The sequence below is a fragment of the Oxyura jamaicensis genome, chromosome 3 (genome assembly GCF_011077185.1).
Source record: "Oxyura jamaicensis isolate SHBP4307 breed ruddy duck chromosome 3, BPBGC_Ojam_1.0, whole genome shotgun sequence".
NCBI lineage: Eukaryota > Metazoa > Chordata > Aves > Anseriformes > Anatidae > Oxyura > Oxyura jamaicensis.
The window spans coordinates 11,276,195-11,293,892 of record NC_048895.1 but is presented as its reverse complement, the minus strand read 5'-3'; the positions used below and the strand labels follow the sequence as shown (position 1 = coordinate 11,293,892).

Below are 17,698 nucleotides of genomic sequence, written 5' to 3'. Positions count from 1 at the left end.
AAACAATTTGAATTTATGTCCATAAACAAGCAATTCTCTTTTTATGTTTATTTGTATTATCTTGGTACCTACCTTTGTTTGGTTGTCAATTAGAGAACATTTTCTCCTTGTGTTCTTAATTGCCTTAATTACTTTCATTGTGAACACAATGATTTAGTTCTAATAAAAGCCCATTTATTCCTTCTTTCTACTATATCCTTCAGCCTCATTTTAATGTTTTTCAGTCTATTCTAGGTTGCCCCTTGCAACTCATTTGAAAGAAGTGGAAGCTATGGAAAATCCCACCACTTTCTTGCCATACAAAGTGGTCAAATGTGTTTTAGGACACATTTTTAATTCTGCCATGGTTTATGTTGAAATTTTCTGGGTTGACGTGATTTGAAAAAAATCAGTTCTTAGAGTAAAAAAAAAAAAAAAAAAAGATGATCAATCACATTTTTAGTACTATATTATTTTCAAAGAGAATTTTTCAATAACAACTGTTCCTCGTTTAGGTTGTGCTGATTTCTAACAGTAGCACAGTTCTGCCATGCATCCTCTGTCTCTTGTACTTACTATATGACTTCATTTCCACTTCATTTGCTGAGTGGGTTTCTTCTGTGTTCAGACTAGGTTTCAGAGGAAATGAATGCAAACACTCTACCCTAAGTATTCATCAAACACTCTCTAATAGGGACATATGGTCTAAGCCAATGACTGGTGCTTCAATCAGCATCAGACTGCATTGTATAGTTGCAACACTAGATGAGAGGTCAGATGTGATCCAGTCTTGACTGGTATATGGTTTGTAGATGAAGAATTCTCAGCACAAACTGCTCGGATCTGCTGAGCTGTTGCTCTTGCTCCAAATTGCTTGCTAATTAAGGCACAACAGAAAACAGAAACACAGAAGAAACGTATAGAATAAAGTTTTAGCTTATGTTAGTGTCATATTCATCCCTTGAATGCTATTTTAGCATAAATCATTTATTGAGTAATTAAAAATAATGACAAAATACTTTTGAACACTTTTGCTATTGAAGTCCTTCATTTAAGTAGTCCTTGTATCCTTGATAATACAGAAATAGTGGTGATTTCAAAATACACTAATAAAGACTAGAACCCTGGGAAGTGGTTATATCATGTCAGCTTTCTCTGGACGGAGTAAATATGTGATTTGAATCAAGAGCATGTGTTGTGGCGATCAATTGCATTTAAAACTAACATTGTCTTTCATTTTTATCATAAAACTCTTCAGTCAGGAAAAGTATGTAAGTGGTTTTATCTTTTGTCCAATTGAACTGGCTCAAAGATTGTTCTGGTTTTTATTTGTTTTGATCTGTATTATACTATTGTCTCTGTTTTATGGCTTCATGAATAACATGGATGCCACTATTCCTCAGCTCCAAGGACAAACCGAAAAGATGTTAAATTATAAAGTATCTGACCTTGGTGCATTTTCTGCACATGAACAGAAGAGTTGAGACAGTGACAAAGGGTTAGATGAACAAGAAATCTAATCCTTCTCTAATGTAGTAGAATGACTGTGCAACGAAAGCTTTTAAGCAATGAAGGCCACACAATCTAATTTGCAAATGATATTAGGAATTGTGTACCAATTCTTTCAGACTGTTTGAATTAACTAAGGATATTTTTAGAACAACTTTGTTCAGCTTAATGAAAACTATTATTAAATCATTAGTCAATAAATTATAGTTATTATTTTTTGCATGTGTAAATTATCATATTCATATACCATTATTATTATTCTTTAAATAATATGCTCTTTTTGGATTGTATTTGTTTGGTAAAAGAATTCAAGTCCCCTTAGTAACGTTTCTACTTTGCTTGCAGGTTGTATATAAAAATAATGATGTCAGGTTGGAATTATCTCGACTTGCCAAGCAAGGAGATCCTAAAATGAAGATTCATGGGGTTGTAGCCTTTAAATGTGAGAATGTTGCAACCTTAGATCCAATCACATTTGAAACACCAGAGTCTTTCATCTCTTTGCCAAAGTGGAATGCCAAGAAAACAGGCTCAATATCATTTGACTTTCGTACAACTGAGCCAAATGGTTTGATTCTTTTCAGTCATGGAAAACCAAGGCACCAAAAAGATGCCAAACACCCACAGATGGTGAAGGTTGACTTTTTTGCCATTGAGATGCTTGATGGTCACCTCTACCTGCTGTTAGACATGGGCTCAGGTACTATAAAAATAAAAGCCTTGCAGAAGAAGGTGAATGATGGTGAATGGTACCATGTGGACTTTCAAAGGGATGGACGGTCAGGTAAGTTTTCTGTTTTAATATTAACTATGTTTTTTCATGTTATATCTGACAGAATATTGGGTATATATGATATTAACACCATTAGTTGTTGCACATCATCTGAAAAGTAGTCATTACTGTCAGATACCAGAATACACCAACTTTCAGAGTAAAATATGTTAACATTTATTGGGTAATCAGGTACTTAATCTTGCAAGTAAGTGTGTTGTCTACTTCAAAAACAAACAGTAATCTCCCTCTGTGCTTACTTACATCAAATAGCTGAAGTGGCAAATTTCAAGAACAAAAATAAAGGGAAAAAAAAAAAAACTGTAAGTAATCTCCAACACTGGGAGTAGTCTGTCCACAGAAACAGCACAGACTGTGCAATCATGTCAGCAGACCTCAGCATAATTAAATGATATGCTAATGTGTGGCTAACAACACGTCAGCAGAAATGGAAATTATGATAATATGATTCATATTTTATAGTAGTTGATGAATGATCTCTCTGAAAATGGTATAAATAAAATACATTTCTAACCTGGTCCTAATGCTACGAAAATCTGTCATAGCATGTAATGCATTTAACTAGTATAACTGTTCTTGTGTTGCAGCTGCATCTGATCTTGAGTATATATATATGTTGACTTCATCAATATCTATTAATCAGAGGACAGACCAATTCTATGGTATCTCTCCTGTAGTTCATGCCAGAATTTAGCAGGGTGCTGGAGGGAATGATGTACAGAGCCTGTCATTTAGTTCATCAAAGAATTTTCTAATTAATATCCAATCTGAAGTTTATATACATTCTGAAATTGCGTGTTGAAAAAGCAAACTTTTCCACCTTCTTTTGGCTTTCATGTTTTTCCCCCACTTCCTTCCTTCTGCTGACTCATTTTCCATGACTTGTATTTATAACTGTTTTCTGAAACTTTTCACCCAGTCATTTTTTTATGACTTGCTTTCTAAGTATACACAAATCAGATTTCAGATTGAGCAAATGTAAGTGCAGGTCAAAACTGAAGATTTCAGTCAAATCCATGCTGAAAGTCAGATCAAATTTAATTGATTCATCTGCTCTAAAACTGTGAAAAATAATGATTTGATTCCTGAGTTTTTCAGCTTAGAATTCAAACAGTATGTTTGATTACAATATCAGTATGTCAGTTAAGTATTTGCTTTTCTTCATTAAAAAAAAAAAAAAAAAAAAAAGTCTCCAAAACCTCAACTGTGATTGAACATCCAGTGGTGATATTATTTACACTACAATCTTCATTTCAGAAATCCTTCTTAAGTGCTGTTTCAGTGATTCATGAGGCATAAATCCTGTAATAATCTGCCCATTGGATTCTACCGAAAGCAAAGTTTATTCTTACATTCAAAGTGAACACAGCTATGAAGAAAATAAATAAATGCTTAGCAATTGCTTACATTTGAAGATATGTGCTGCACTTTTGCTTCACAAAAAACTGCAGCTCATGACTGCCATTAAGAGAGTTAATGTTGTACTTAATTTAAACCTTTAGATCTGTTGTTGGACTTCAGCAAGAATGTGTACTAATTTTAGGAAGCAATGTTCACCTAAAGGTGAGGATTGTGTATTATTTTTAAGTAGAATTATAAATAGTCAAATATCTTCATAAAAGAAAAAAAAATTCTATTAACAGCTGAACTTTATTTACTGTGTTACTCTTGCAGAGCACCATATCACCTGTTTGCCCTGAAACATTACTAGAAATAGCAAATAGATATTTGGGCATATAAATTGGTGTTCTGAATTTTTATCTGAAATCTGAACCAGACATCAAAAAACTTTCTGTGATTTTAATACATACAGTAATACTTTACAGTGTGAGAACTACTCTTAACAGTGGCAATTATGTTGTTTTTCTTGATGACATTATTGACTGAGTAGTATCTTAAACCATCAGATTTAACCAAATAAAATGAATGCCTAATGATTAAAATATAAAATGAAGTATATGTTGCATTTTTTTTTTCCAAATTGAAACTGGAAATACTGATATGTTTAGATTATTTCTTCATGACTAATGCATGTTGGTCTCATATGTTTATATGTTTTCTTCCATGAATAATAAAACCCATCTTAATATTTCAGGAAGGTTTTTCATTTCTTTTCTCTAGCCCAAACCAAATATATGGGAAATCATATGAATTTGATCACTTCTCAGTTGCTCATCATCTGAATTTTTGTATAAATAAATAAATATATCTTATATATATATATATATTAAAAAAAAAAAACACAACAAAACAAAACAAAAAAACCTTGTCTTTTCCTAAGCTTTCTTATTGCTGCTGATAAAATACTTCCAACCTTTCAAAAATAAATGAAGAGATTCTCCTGTTGATGAATAAATAGCTCAAATAATCTCCCTCTCTTTTCCTTAACCCCCTCTCCCCTCCGCCCCCCCCATGTGTTTTGCAGCCTTTTACTCCTACCCTTCAATCCAATGCAGAGTGGTTCCCTCAGATAATTGAAAGCTGTGACATTTCTCAAGGAGATTTGCTGATTTCCTTGACTTTAGCATTAGCTGGATCAGCAAGTACTCAATTTATTTTTTATTCTTTACTCTCTTCTGGACTCTTAGTTGCAGGGAGTATCTACTCTAAAGTACAGACTTTGTCCTGGCCTTGCTGGGGGCTGGGGCAGAGGGAATGTAAGGAATGAAATTTATGTAGACCACATTTTTTATTTGTACTCATCCAGGCACTATTCAGTAGTAATTCTGCCGATCCCTTAAGATTTTGGGAAATACAAGGAAGAGGGAAGAGGTGGTGCTTTTCAATTTCATTTGCTGTTGGAGATCTTAACCTCCTATCTTCTACAAGTTTATCACCCTAGAATCCCACCATGCTGCCTGTAAGACCTTCTGAGTGCTTCCTTACGTGACAAGCTGATTTTCAGTGAGCAGCAACTCCTGAGCCCCTGTTTCCCAGTATTAAGCAAGTCCATCTGTTTTGCTAGGTATGCAGGAAAGGAAAGGAAAGGGAACACACCTTGTCTAGCAGCATGTCCTTTTGGCTAAGTATACATCACAGGACACAACCTGGTACCAAGTGCTGCCTCCTGACATGTGAGCTGGTTTCCCTCCCAACATTCGTGGCTATTCTGAATTCGTGTGAAGGACAGTGGCTTCAAAGCTGTGACTTGACTGTTTGCTGTATGCTGTGGTCAGTCCTCGTGACAACTATTATATTATGCTTTAGCATGTAATGTGTAAAGGGTACCTAGAATGCCTTACTCTTTTCTTAGATTTTTCAACGTTTTTTAATGAGCAAAAGTAAGTGTTTTGGGTCCACAAAGAACAACTAAATAGGCCAGATGAGGTAAGCATAGAGATCAGAATAGCTGTAGCAGCTGTACTTACAGTCCTCATTTTTAACTGATGAGAACTGGTGAAACATGATTTAGAAATATGTTTTGGTTCCTTATACACAGACTTATGAAAAAAACTAAATTGCTGAGATAATGAATATGATTGAAGAGGCTCATTAACTCATACCTAAGGGATTTTTTTTTCTGTTGTTAACAGTACTGCTAACTCTACAGTAAAAGAAAAAATAAAAACAAAACATGAAACAGTTGCAAAGGTCTTTACTTAAGTGTTTTCTGATGTTTGAGTATTATTTAAAATTTTGATAGACTGTTTGCCATATTCAAGGATAACCTTTCAAGTATTTTTTTGACTGCACTGCCATTCATCTTTGGATGTCATTACACATTGAAACCAGAAAGGAAACTTACTCTTCTGGTCAACCTCCAATGGTGTATGCCAGTGTAAAACAGAATATATCAGAATGTTTTCATAGGTAAGTAACATTTAAAGGTTAAGAAGTCACTGAAATGTTGAACTAAAGTTAGGGTTTCAGTTTAAATACCAGACGTTATCTCTAGAGTATGTAATTAGAGCTTAGATATAATCAGTATCTCTGTAAGTAGTGCTCGGAAGATATCTATTATAAGCATTGTTGTTGATAGTTTTTCTACACATGCATTTCTATGAGCTCCTTGCTTTCTATCTTTCCAGCAGTCTCAGAAATGACACATGTACATGTTCCTATTTCAACAAAAGTTAATAGTTTACACATTTGAGATACTGGGTTTACATTACATTTTCAGGAAAATTGTTCCAATGATCCTGTTACTGCTTTTCATTTATTTGTGAGTTCAAGGAAAAATTGAGAAAGTGTGACCTTGAGAAGTCCTCTATTTCAAGCCTCCAACTACAGTAGTGATAATGGAATGGTATCAGTCTTAACAGATGTTTGTTCAGTTACCCCCAACACTGCACACTGCACAACCACCCCATGCGATCGATCCATTCCTAAGCTGAATCTTTCTATATGTAAAACAAGCCAATTTGTGGTTAATTTCCTTGTTCACAGCAGGCAGAAAACACACTTTATTTGATGTCTTAGATCTACTTTTTATGATTTGAATGCTGTTATCCTGTTAGTCTTTAGTTTTCTTTATAGACCAAGAAATCCCAGACACTTGCTGTTCTTATATATCATGTTCTATAGCTGCTGACCATTTTCATTCCCATCTTGTGCAGTGTCCTCAGCTGATCTGCACCTTACTCAGGTAAACCTTATCAAAACTTTTAGTATAGTGATATGATAGGCTTCCTTATACCTCACCATAGATTTACAGTTTAACAGCATCATAATCATAGAATGGTTTGGATTGGAAGGGACCTTAGAGATCATCTAATTCCAACCCCCCTGCCATGGGCAGAGGCACCTTCCACTAGACCAGGTTGCTCGAAGTCCTATCCAATCTGGTCTTGAACACTTCCAGGGAGGGGGCATCCACAGTTTATCTGGGCAACCTGTTCCAGTGCCTCATCAGCCTCATAGTAAAGAATTTCTGCCTTATATCCAATCTAAATCTACTCCCTTTTAGTTTAAAACCATTACTCTTTGTCTTATCAGTACAATCCCTGACAAGTGGACCCTATTGCTTTTTCCTGTGGGCCCCCTTTGGGTAATGGAGGGCTGCAATGGGGTCTTCCCAGAGCCTTCTCTTCTCCAGGCTGAACAACCCAAACTTCTCCAGCCTGCCATCATAGGAGAGTTTCTCTAGCCATTGATGATCTTTGTGGCCCTCCTCTGGACTCATTCTAGTAGGTTCATGTCCTTCTTTTGCTGGGGGCCTCAGAACTGAATGTAATATTCCAGGCTGGGTCTCATGAGAGCAAAGCAGAGGGGGACAATCACCTCCCTTGACTTGCTGGTCATGTTTCTTTTGTTGTGACCCAGGATATGGCTTGCTTTCTGGGCTTAAGGAGCACATTGCAGGCTCATGTCAAGCTTCTTATCAACCAACACCTCCAAGTCCTTCTCCTCAGAGCTGCTCTCAATCCATTCTCTACCCAACCTCTCTTCATCTTTGGGATTGCCCCTGCCTTGCTGAACCCTACCATGTAGGTGATACTTTTAACCCCATTGTAGAAGGCCAGCAGGTCTGTCAGGCACAGTCTGCCCTTCGTGAAGCCATGTTGGCTGTCACCAGTCACCTCTCTGTTTTCCACGTGTCTTAGCATAGTTTCCAGGAGGATCTGCTTTGTGATCTTGCCAGACACGGTGTTGAGAAGGACTGGCCTGTAGACCATTTTGCTCACAAGTACATTGCTACTGATTTATGTTGTTGTCTCTTCCTTTTTGAAGAGCTGCCCACTAATCAGTTATCCTCCATAAGTCAGCAATTCTTGCTGAAAATCATGATTTCATTATTTTTTCTTAGATTTGTCCTCCAGTACTTAAAGATGTTTTTGAATGTCTGAATTGCATTTTGCTCTTAGGTGGAATGGTATAGAATCAGTACACCTGTTGCTCATTTTAGGGCCCTTAACTTTATGTTCAATTTCTGGAGGTACTACCTGGTTTCAGAGTCTAAAGTTAGATCATTAATTTTAAGACTAAAAGCATTCCAAATGTTCTTGTCTTTCACTGAGTCTCTCTCCCCGCCCCCCCCTTATTTTTTTTTTCAGGGCTGACAATTCATATAATTTATTTGTTATGAGCGCCCCCCCCCCCCCCCCCTTTTTTTTTTTCCTTTTTTTTTTACCTTTCTGACAAAGATAGTATCTCCTATTTTCTTTGAGCATAAAAACAATATTCACAAAGAAGCTGCCTGTTTCCCGGCAAACATTATTACTTCATTGTTGCACTTTTCAAAGAAATAATATAACTGATCTGGTTATGGTTGCTGTTACGCTGGGTACTATGCAAATACATAACAAAAAGTATGGTTCTTACTACAGAGATGTTACAACGTTATAGTTTTCTGTTTCAATTTAGAGGTTCTTCTCAATCTGTTACTTCATCCTCATATTCTGTTGTTTAGGTTATTTTGTAAAACCAGACATGTCCTAGTCTTTTCCCTCTTATACAACTTAACAATTCTGGGGAGAGATGGATTGATATCATATTATCTTTACAGGCCAAATTGACAATTTTCTAAATTACCTTTTCCTGTCCTGGTCTCATAAGACATTTTCATGTTCCACTAGCTTCCCTTCTTCCTGATTCTCTGGAAAGTGATGTCTCTTCACATTCATAAGTAGAAACATCCAAATGGGTTGGAGCACAATGGTGATTTGACAGAACAATTTTTTTTAATCTCTACTTAATTATCAGAGAAAGAAATATTTAAATTCAGAAAAGAATGTTTGTGTTACTATCCCAGGATTCTGTGGTATCAGTCACTGTTGTTCTGAGGTCCAGCCTGAGATGGGTTTCAGTAGAATTTAGGAAACTTCTATCAAGAAAGATGACAGTCCTAAAAAATAAAAAAAAAATAATGAAAAAAAAAATGGCTACTCTGCTTCAGCATCACAATTCTGGATACACCATGGATACAAAAGTGTTCCTAAATACATTACCTATTTGCTATAGGCTCATCTTTTATGAACTTGATTTTTGCATTTCATTTTGGGTTTAAACAAAAACAAACAAAAACTTTTGATGTATTTGGAAGTTTTCTTTCATTTCTTTCATTACCCTTAATATGCTTTTTGGATTTTTTTTCACCTATATTTACAAAGCAATTAGTGAGTAAAATTTTCATTCCCTCTCAGAATTACCTACAAAAAGGTAATTTGGACACAAACAACAGTGATTGTTGTATGGCTGCCTAGTCATGCTGTTCAGCCAGAAACAAGGATACTTGGTAAGTGGTATCATGGTGCATAAGTATGGGTTTCTTGCTATTAGCTAGACAAATGGCTATTTGTATTGTAGTCATAGTTTTTGTTCTAGACAAAAAATTATATATGGCTATATGATAGTACATTGAGCTACATAATATGCTATGTAGAAGCTTGACCTGTTCTTACGTAGCAGCCGAGCCAGACCAATTTATGCAAGCCTTGAGTCTACTGTGGGTGTTGTTTGACTTTGTGTAGCTCTTAACAAACAGGATTGAATGAAATAAAGGTAACTTACTGTTGTCTGAGTAAGTCACACACATGTAGGTCAGCTGAAGTGTCATTGATATGTCCAGCAGTAAATTGGAGATAGTCCAACGGTGTTAATGTGAGTTCTACAGTCAGTCAAAACATGAAAAAGATGCACAGAAAATTTGCTGCCTATTATGTTTTTCTCCCCATAGTCATTAGATGCCACAATTACACTGTAATTTACAAGGTCTTCTCCCAAGGATATATGTGTCATTTCTTGGGGAGAGGAAAGATTCATTTCTTTAAGAAGCTGTTGCTATCTATTCGAAATAACACTTGAGCTTTGTTTGGGCTAATCCTTTGTAAGATACAGAACAAAGTTTTTCTGCTTCAATCTATCACATAGCTGTAATTCACAGTCACCAGAGTATAGTGGTAATCTACAGTTCCCTTTATTGTTCACCTTATATTTTGAACTTCCATGTTAGTGTCTCAGGTACACTGGCTAAGATTTGCCTTTCTGTTCCTTTTCATTGAAATCCATCAAGATAAAGTTTATTTTTAATAGCAATGAAGCCTTAGATGTCTTCTAGTATCATGATAGCTTGAAAACACTGGTGTGTTTACCCATTAGAAAACAGGAATATGCAAATGCATGAGCTTAGGGTTGGAGGTTGTACATCTTTGGGGTTCTGCAGCAGAGTTAATTATGAGTTTGCCTGAGTTAATTGATGTGGGTGCAAGTGATGTCTAAATACAGATTTTACAGCTTTTGGTTCTAAATTAACCTGTGTAGCAAGAGGTGAGATTAAGCAACAATAGCAGTAAGGAATATTATGAGCACAAATATGGTTTATGTTTGCAGTATCTTTAATTTTTTTTAGAGGAGAAATGTTCTATTCCACAGGCATGACAAGTTCAGCTTCAAGAATCTGAGAAGCAAGGAAAATATTTAGGAAAAAAAAAAAAGTTTATAATTTTTCTAAAGGTGGAGGTTGGGGGAAAAGAAAAAAAAAAAATTTTTGGTCCAACATACCTATTTTTTACAGCTAAGACTGAAATTTCACTTTCCATCTGTGTCTTTATTGAACTGGCACAGTAAACATTTCTGAGAATGCATAAAAGTGAAAACTGACAACACAGAATCATAGAATCATAGAATATCCTGAGTTGGAAGGGACCCTTAAGGATCATCAAGTCCAACTCTTGACACCGCACAGGTCTGCCCAAAAGTTCAGACCATGTGACTAAGTGCACAGTCCAATCTCTTCTTAAATTCAGACAGGCTCGGTGCAGTGACAACTTCCCTGGGGAGCCTGTTCCAGTGTGCAACCACCCTCTCTGTGAAGAACCCCCTCCTGATGTCAAGCCTAAATTTCCCCTGCCTCAGCTTAACCCCATTCCCGCGGGTCCTGTCACTGGTGTTAATGGAGAAAAGGTCTCCTGTCTCTCGACACCCCCTTACGAGGAAGTTGTAGACTGTGATGAGGTCTCCTCTCAGCCTCCTCTTCTCCAGGCTGAACAGGCCCAGTGACCTCAGCCGTTCTTCGTACGTCTTCCCCTCCAGGCCTATCACCATCTTCGTAGCCCTCCTCTGGACACTCTCCAACAGTTTCATGTCCTTTTTATACTGTGGTGCCCAGAACTGCACACAGTACTCGAGGTGAGGCCGCACCAGCGCAGAGTAGAGCGGGACAATCACCTCCCTTGACCTACTAGCGATGCCGTGCTTGATGCACCCCAGGACACGGTTGGCCCTCCTGGCTGCCAGGGCACACTGCTGGCTCATATTCAACTTGCTGTCTACCACGACCCCCAGATCCCTCTCTTCTAGGCTGCTCTCCAGCGTCTCATCGCCCAGTCTGTACGTGCAGCCAGGGTTTCCCCGTCCCAGGTGCAGGACCCGGCACTTGCTCTTACTGAACTTCATACGGTTGGTGATCGCCCAGCTCTCCAACCTATCCAGATCCCTCTGCAAGGCCTTTCCACCCTCATTCGAGTCCACGACTCCTCCAAGTTTGGTGTCATCAGTAAACTTGCTCAAAATACCTTCTATTCCTACATCCAGATCGTCCAGATCATCCAGATCGAACATGCTCAAACATTCCTTATACATGCTTATAAAAATAATTAAAAAAAGACTGTACAAACCTGTTTTTTCTTTTTTGGTCTCTTTGAGACTGTAGCAACAGTAATATCCAGCCCTTCTAAAATCTATACATCTCAAGTCTTGCATGGGAGTCATACCTCATGAGACTTCTGGCCCAAGAGGTTTTAATAAATGTCCAAACTGTTTAGATATTCACTCTGTCCATGTTTTTGAAGTTAGCCTGTCAAACCAACAAAAGAACAAACAAAATATAAAGCTCTCAAAGGACTCCATTACTGGAAGAGAAGCCTGAATTTCAGGATGTATGCTTATCAGAGAATAATCATCTTCTTGAACATGTCTCTGTTAGCTTAAAACTTGCATTTTAGTATTTATGCTATTAAAATTCTGAATTCATTATTTTCATGCACCATTCCAACTATAGTGGAAATGCTTTTGAAAATCAATGTTATCTTTTGAAATCTGTCATATTGACAGTGAAAACTGTGAATTATATGTTTTTATGAAAATATATATAATAAATACTTTGTGGGAAATGTGATTTTTAACTGCCCTATCATTAATACACATTTGAAAGTGTGTCCAGTAGATAAGCATTGCATAATGTGTCTGGTACATTGTATTAATCTGGTGGTCTATATATTGTTTTGATTTGTATTTTGCTCACTTTTACACCCATATAGAATGGTGAGAAGCCACTTCTATGGAGATCTAAATGAAGATTCTTTTTTCAGCTGACTTTACTTACTAAATAAAATGTGGTTGACATAAATGTGTTTTCTGATTCCACACGCTAATCTGTTTTACTGTCTATTCCAGTTGTAAAAATTGGATACCTCATTACCTTTAAAAATACAGCAAAGGGAATCTTTACAGTTATCTTTTTCATTATCTTATATATAAGGAAATCTCTGGTGTCTCTCTTCAGACACTTTGTAGAAACAGAATTTTATTTTAGGTTTGATTTTGTATGTTTATTTTTTAACTTAAACAGAAAAGATATTTCTGATTTCCTCAGGTTCTGTATACTTCCTTCTCTCCCTCTCTTTGTAACATGCATGAATTTCTAGGTAAGTGTCAGATGCATTGATTTTTCCCTCTAGGAGCACATCACTATCTTCTTAATGATTGCCTGCCTGGCAGCTGATGAGAGTATTTTCCTCCTGCACTTAAAGGGGGAGAAAAAAATATCTTACCTAAAGCCCACTGAAAGTGGTAAGAGTCTTTTAAAATATTGTGTCTTTGGATTCAAACCAAAGACACAGATTTGCCTCCCAGGTTGCAACCTATCAATGAAACCTCAGCCTTTATGCTTTGAATCACCTATGAGGTAGTGAAGAGTTTTTGTTGCACAAACAGGCTATTTCTGCAAATAACTCTGAAATGCATTCCCCCCTGACCCCACAAGATTGGTAAGGAGAATTTTACTTTTTTTATGACGTGACCATGCAGTAATGTGCATAAATGTGTGTCTATTATTGTATAGATATATAGAATACCTATGTTTCATTTATAGATATTTGCCTGGAGTTAATGTGGTATACACATTAATGGCTAAAATAACAGTACCAAAATATTTAAATGTCTTGAAAATCTTGAATTTTGTTGTCATTTCTTCTCAGGGACCATATCTGTGAACACGTTACGTACTCCATATACTGCACCGGGAGAAAGTGAAATCCTTGACTTGGATGACGACTTGTATCTTGGAGGTTTACCAGAAAATAAAGCAGGCCTCGTCTTCCCAACAGAGGTGTGGACAGCACTTCTCAATTATGGATACGTTGGCTGCATTAGAGATTTATTTATTGATGGTCAAAGCAAAGATATTCGACAGATGGCTGAAATTCAAAGTACGGCTGGAGTAAAACCTTCATGCTCAAGAGAAACTGCAAAACCATGCCTTAGCAACCCCTGTAAAAACAATGGTGTATGCAGGGATGGGTGGAACAGATATGTTTGTGATTGCTCTGGGACAGGGTACCTTGGCAGATCTTGTGAAAGAGGTAAGTTCCATGAGATGGCCATGTTTCTACTTTAATCATCCTGTACAATGTTTAAAATGGTACATTATCATTAACTCTTCTGATGCAGACAAAGTGTCTTTAATTTCATTTGGTGATGATGGAAATGGAGCACTGCTCTAGACTGAAAGAAGTAACATTAGAGGAAGGACCTTAGATGACTTTTTAAGATGCATAGATATTAGTTGACTATGACAGAGTTAGTACCTGCTAAATGTCTCTAGAAAAATGTCTCGCCTTTTGTCATCATACACTGATGAGTTATTAAAAGATTTGTGAAAGTAATTTCAATTAGTATTGCATAAGTGAACGCACATTCCAGTTCCAAACTGAGGTCTCATTCTCTGTCACTTTACATTGATACCACTGAGTAATTAAATTTCATTTAGAATTCCACACTATCACTTAAATTCATGGCCAGAATTTCTGCCATGAATCAAAGCAAAAAAAAACTCTTTAGAAATCTATATTTCTTACTTGACATTTTTTCTTAAGTTCCTAGTTCCCAAGGAAACTGTTTCTACTCATCTTAATTCACTGAGTATCCCTCTGCCCTAGAAAAGGTAAATGTAAAGTTGACAAAGCCCATTTATTTAATTGAAAAGTTGGATAATGGAAAGGACGACAAAGTTGAGATTAGTTAGTCCATAGGAAAAAAATCTGTAATATAATTAATGGTATAGAGTATGCCAATGAAAGATTTTAATACAAGTAGTAGGACAGCAATAAATAAATAATAATAATTAAAAAATGTAGTTAATATTTTAGGTGTTTATTTGTATTAGTATAGGAAGCATCTGAATGCCAAGTTTTATTTTGTAAAGTCTCACATTGCAGTTGACAGAGTATAATTTTCTTCAAGCTGAAAACTACACTTCAAGGTTATTGGATGGCAACTTAAATTATGCTCCTCTAGTTTGGTTCGTTTTAGTGGGTAATAAGCTAAACCAAAAATGTATTATTTTAAAACAAAAAGCCGAAGTTGTATGTAAAACGTGCAAGTATGTAGAATGAATACCATCATATTACTAGCATTTACAAGTAGATTCTCAGTCTTTTTTCTTTTCTTTTCTGTATTTTTCGAATATGGCTCTTGGCAAATGATTTTGATATCTCCAGATTGTTGTGTTACTGCTGGAGTGAAGCTGGCAGAGGGCATAACCGAGCTGTCTGTTGGATTACAAAAGCCTTCAGTTAACCATGTGTGGTGTACCACCCTGTGGCAAAATTCTGCTATTACATATGGCAGAAAAGAATAGAGGACTTTTCAGCTTGAGAAATAGGATCTTTTCAGCTTGAGATCTAAGATGCATGTACAAAAAAAAAAAAAAAAAAAAAAGCAGATCTGCAAAGAACTTAAAAGCAGGTTTATTCATACCAATTTTCCATAAATATATTTGACAGGTGGTAATATTTTATGTAAAGAACTTTTAGTCTCGTTTATTTTCCATACTTTATTTTCAGCCATCTTCCAATATAGCGCTTGATTTCCCAACACATTCTCCTGGTGGGAATGGCAACACTAGGAAGGTGTAATTGGTTTCTCTACCGTGTGTGTGGCACTTCAGACAGTATGTTATTGTTTCCTACTCTACTTGGTTTTCCAAAGGAAACCACACCAAAAGGAGGTCTTACAGAAAGATTCATATCCCAAATAGTTATGCATTAATGCAATTAAGCTTTTGTGATTCTGAAAGCAATGTGTTGACATCCTACCAAACAAAGATAACTTCCACCCATGTGCAGTAACTGATAAACTATTGTATCTGGTGATGTAAGTAACACAAGTATAATTATTCAAATCAATTTTAGCAAATTAGGAACATGTTCATTTCAACAATACAGTTCTACACGTAGGGCAATTGTTAGAATAAAATATTAGAGATTAAGCACCTGGGATATTTAAGGCTAAATGACTAAGATGACTGCATTAAACTTAAGTGTGTAGCTACCATTTACTACAATTTATTTTTTATATCATTTCCCCCAAAATAGGAGTAGTAACATCCATATGTGGATATATCTTTTTTAACGCAACATCTGAAATAGGTCTGGTGCACAAAAACCATGCTGCACAACTCAGTTCAATTTTGATTTCTGGATACCTAAAATTAATATTTTTCATATCTAATTACTTTTTATCTTGTTGAAAGTTATTCTTTATATTATGCTTGATTCTTTGTAAGCTTAAACATCAGTATAATCTGTAGATTGGCTTTAGTAGATTATGGAAACTATAGCAGATGGACAGACAGCTGTCACAGCAATATAATTTGGTTTCCTATCTTACTTCCATTGTGACCATAATATAGGACTGACTTTTGCAGGTGTATGTTTATTGACTTGATAGCTAGGAACAATGTACAAGACTAAATTCATCAAACAGTGGTAAGGAAAAAGTAGGTCTGCAAAGATTTGTCGAAGTGGCATTTCTGAGGAGAAAATATCTGTGTGTCTGTGTACGCATTGTGCATGCAAAGCACCTGCATATAAACATATACATTAAATATAGTTTTCATTCCTTTACATTATCTCTGGATGCTTTAAATAAATAATAAGTAAATAAATAAACAACAACAACAACAAAACACAAAGGAAACCCACAGGTGATATGATGACAGATTTTTATGAAGAATTGTGTGCTATCTTCAAAATATGATTATGGTAATTATATCCCTGTTTTGCATAAAATAATTAGTCCTGTGTGTTTAAGTTCTAGTTCCTTTACTGTGTAGCCTAGGATCTCAGTCCTGAAATAATACTGCTGTAGAAATTGGGATGAATCAGTTTGCCTTCTGTTTATAGATTATCCAGTAATTAATTGCATATCAGGTATTATTCCCATCAGGTCGATGGAAAGGGTCCTCATGTTTTATCAAGGCTGAAGCAAAGGGACCAGATGGATTAAAGTAGCCATGATAGAAAACACACAAGCAGCAGTGTGTATATGAAAGTGAATAAAATAAAGAAAACAATAAAATATAAAATAAAATAAAAACAATACCAACAAACACAAAAATGTTTGTCAGCAGGCATTGATATACCTGAATAAACCCACACAGATTATAGGATTGAAATTATCTATATCTATATATCAGTGTTTTTTTTTCAGGGCAGGATATTATTGCTGTAACTACACTGGTAACTAAAAGAGAACAAACCTGAATAGTTAATTACTGATGTTTTGGATTATTCACATATTTCCTGACATGTCTCTGGGCTGTATCATTTATCATTTTGAGGCAAAGTTTGTATGTGATTTGATAGACAACACACACCAAGGATGATTTCATGCTTTAAAAATGGCTCTGTGGGCTGTAAAACAGTCCTCACATTTACAAACATTTTGAAACTTAAAAAGCAGGAAAAAAAAAAAAAAAAGACTTGACTTTGGAAGCACCACAAGGGGTTCAGAGGAAACAAGATCCAGTTTTATTTATTTATAAAGTTGCAATAAGCATTTATGCATCATGTTATTAACACAAATCTGATTGTAAAACAGAAGAAAAATGAGGATCCTGAATCTCTTCTCATACTAGTATTAGCTGATGTGTTTGTGGTGACTGGCATGTTGCTGATTTAGGTAATACCTATATAGGAAATAATAGATTAGGATAGAAAGAATAGCCCTAGAGATTTTAATCAGTAACAATCTGAAGGGGGAAAAAAAAAAAAAAAAAAAGAGAGAGAGAGAGAGAGAGGAGAATCCTTCTGTGTTTTTGTTGTTGTTTTTGTTTGTTTGTTTGTTTTTGGTTGGTTGGATTTTGTGTGTTTGTTTGTTTTTTATCATGGAAGAAGCAAGGGTTTCCAATGTCAGCTTTATAAATACATTGAAGAAGGAATGTGTAAGATCTTTTTATATCAATCTATGCATGATATC

The 17,698-nt window shown here is 35.8% G+C and overlaps 1 protein-coding gene across 31 annotated transcripts in view; it reads left to right on the top strand.

The window, feature by feature from the left end:
* Positions 1-17,698, top strand: part of NRXN1 (neurexin 1) — a 712,085-nt gene that overhangs the window by 279,219 nt on the left and 415,168 nt on the right. For all 31 annotated transcript variants that reach the window (XM_035320187.1, XM_035320183.1, XM_035320178.1 and 28 more), the window contains 2 exons: positions 1,834-2,272; positions 13,417-13,800. In XM_035320187.1, the coding sequence (XP_035176078.1) occupies positions 1,834-2,272; positions 13,417-13,800 (823 nt within the window). The remainder of the gene's footprint in view (positions 1-1,833; positions 2,273-13,416; positions 13,801-17,698) is intronic.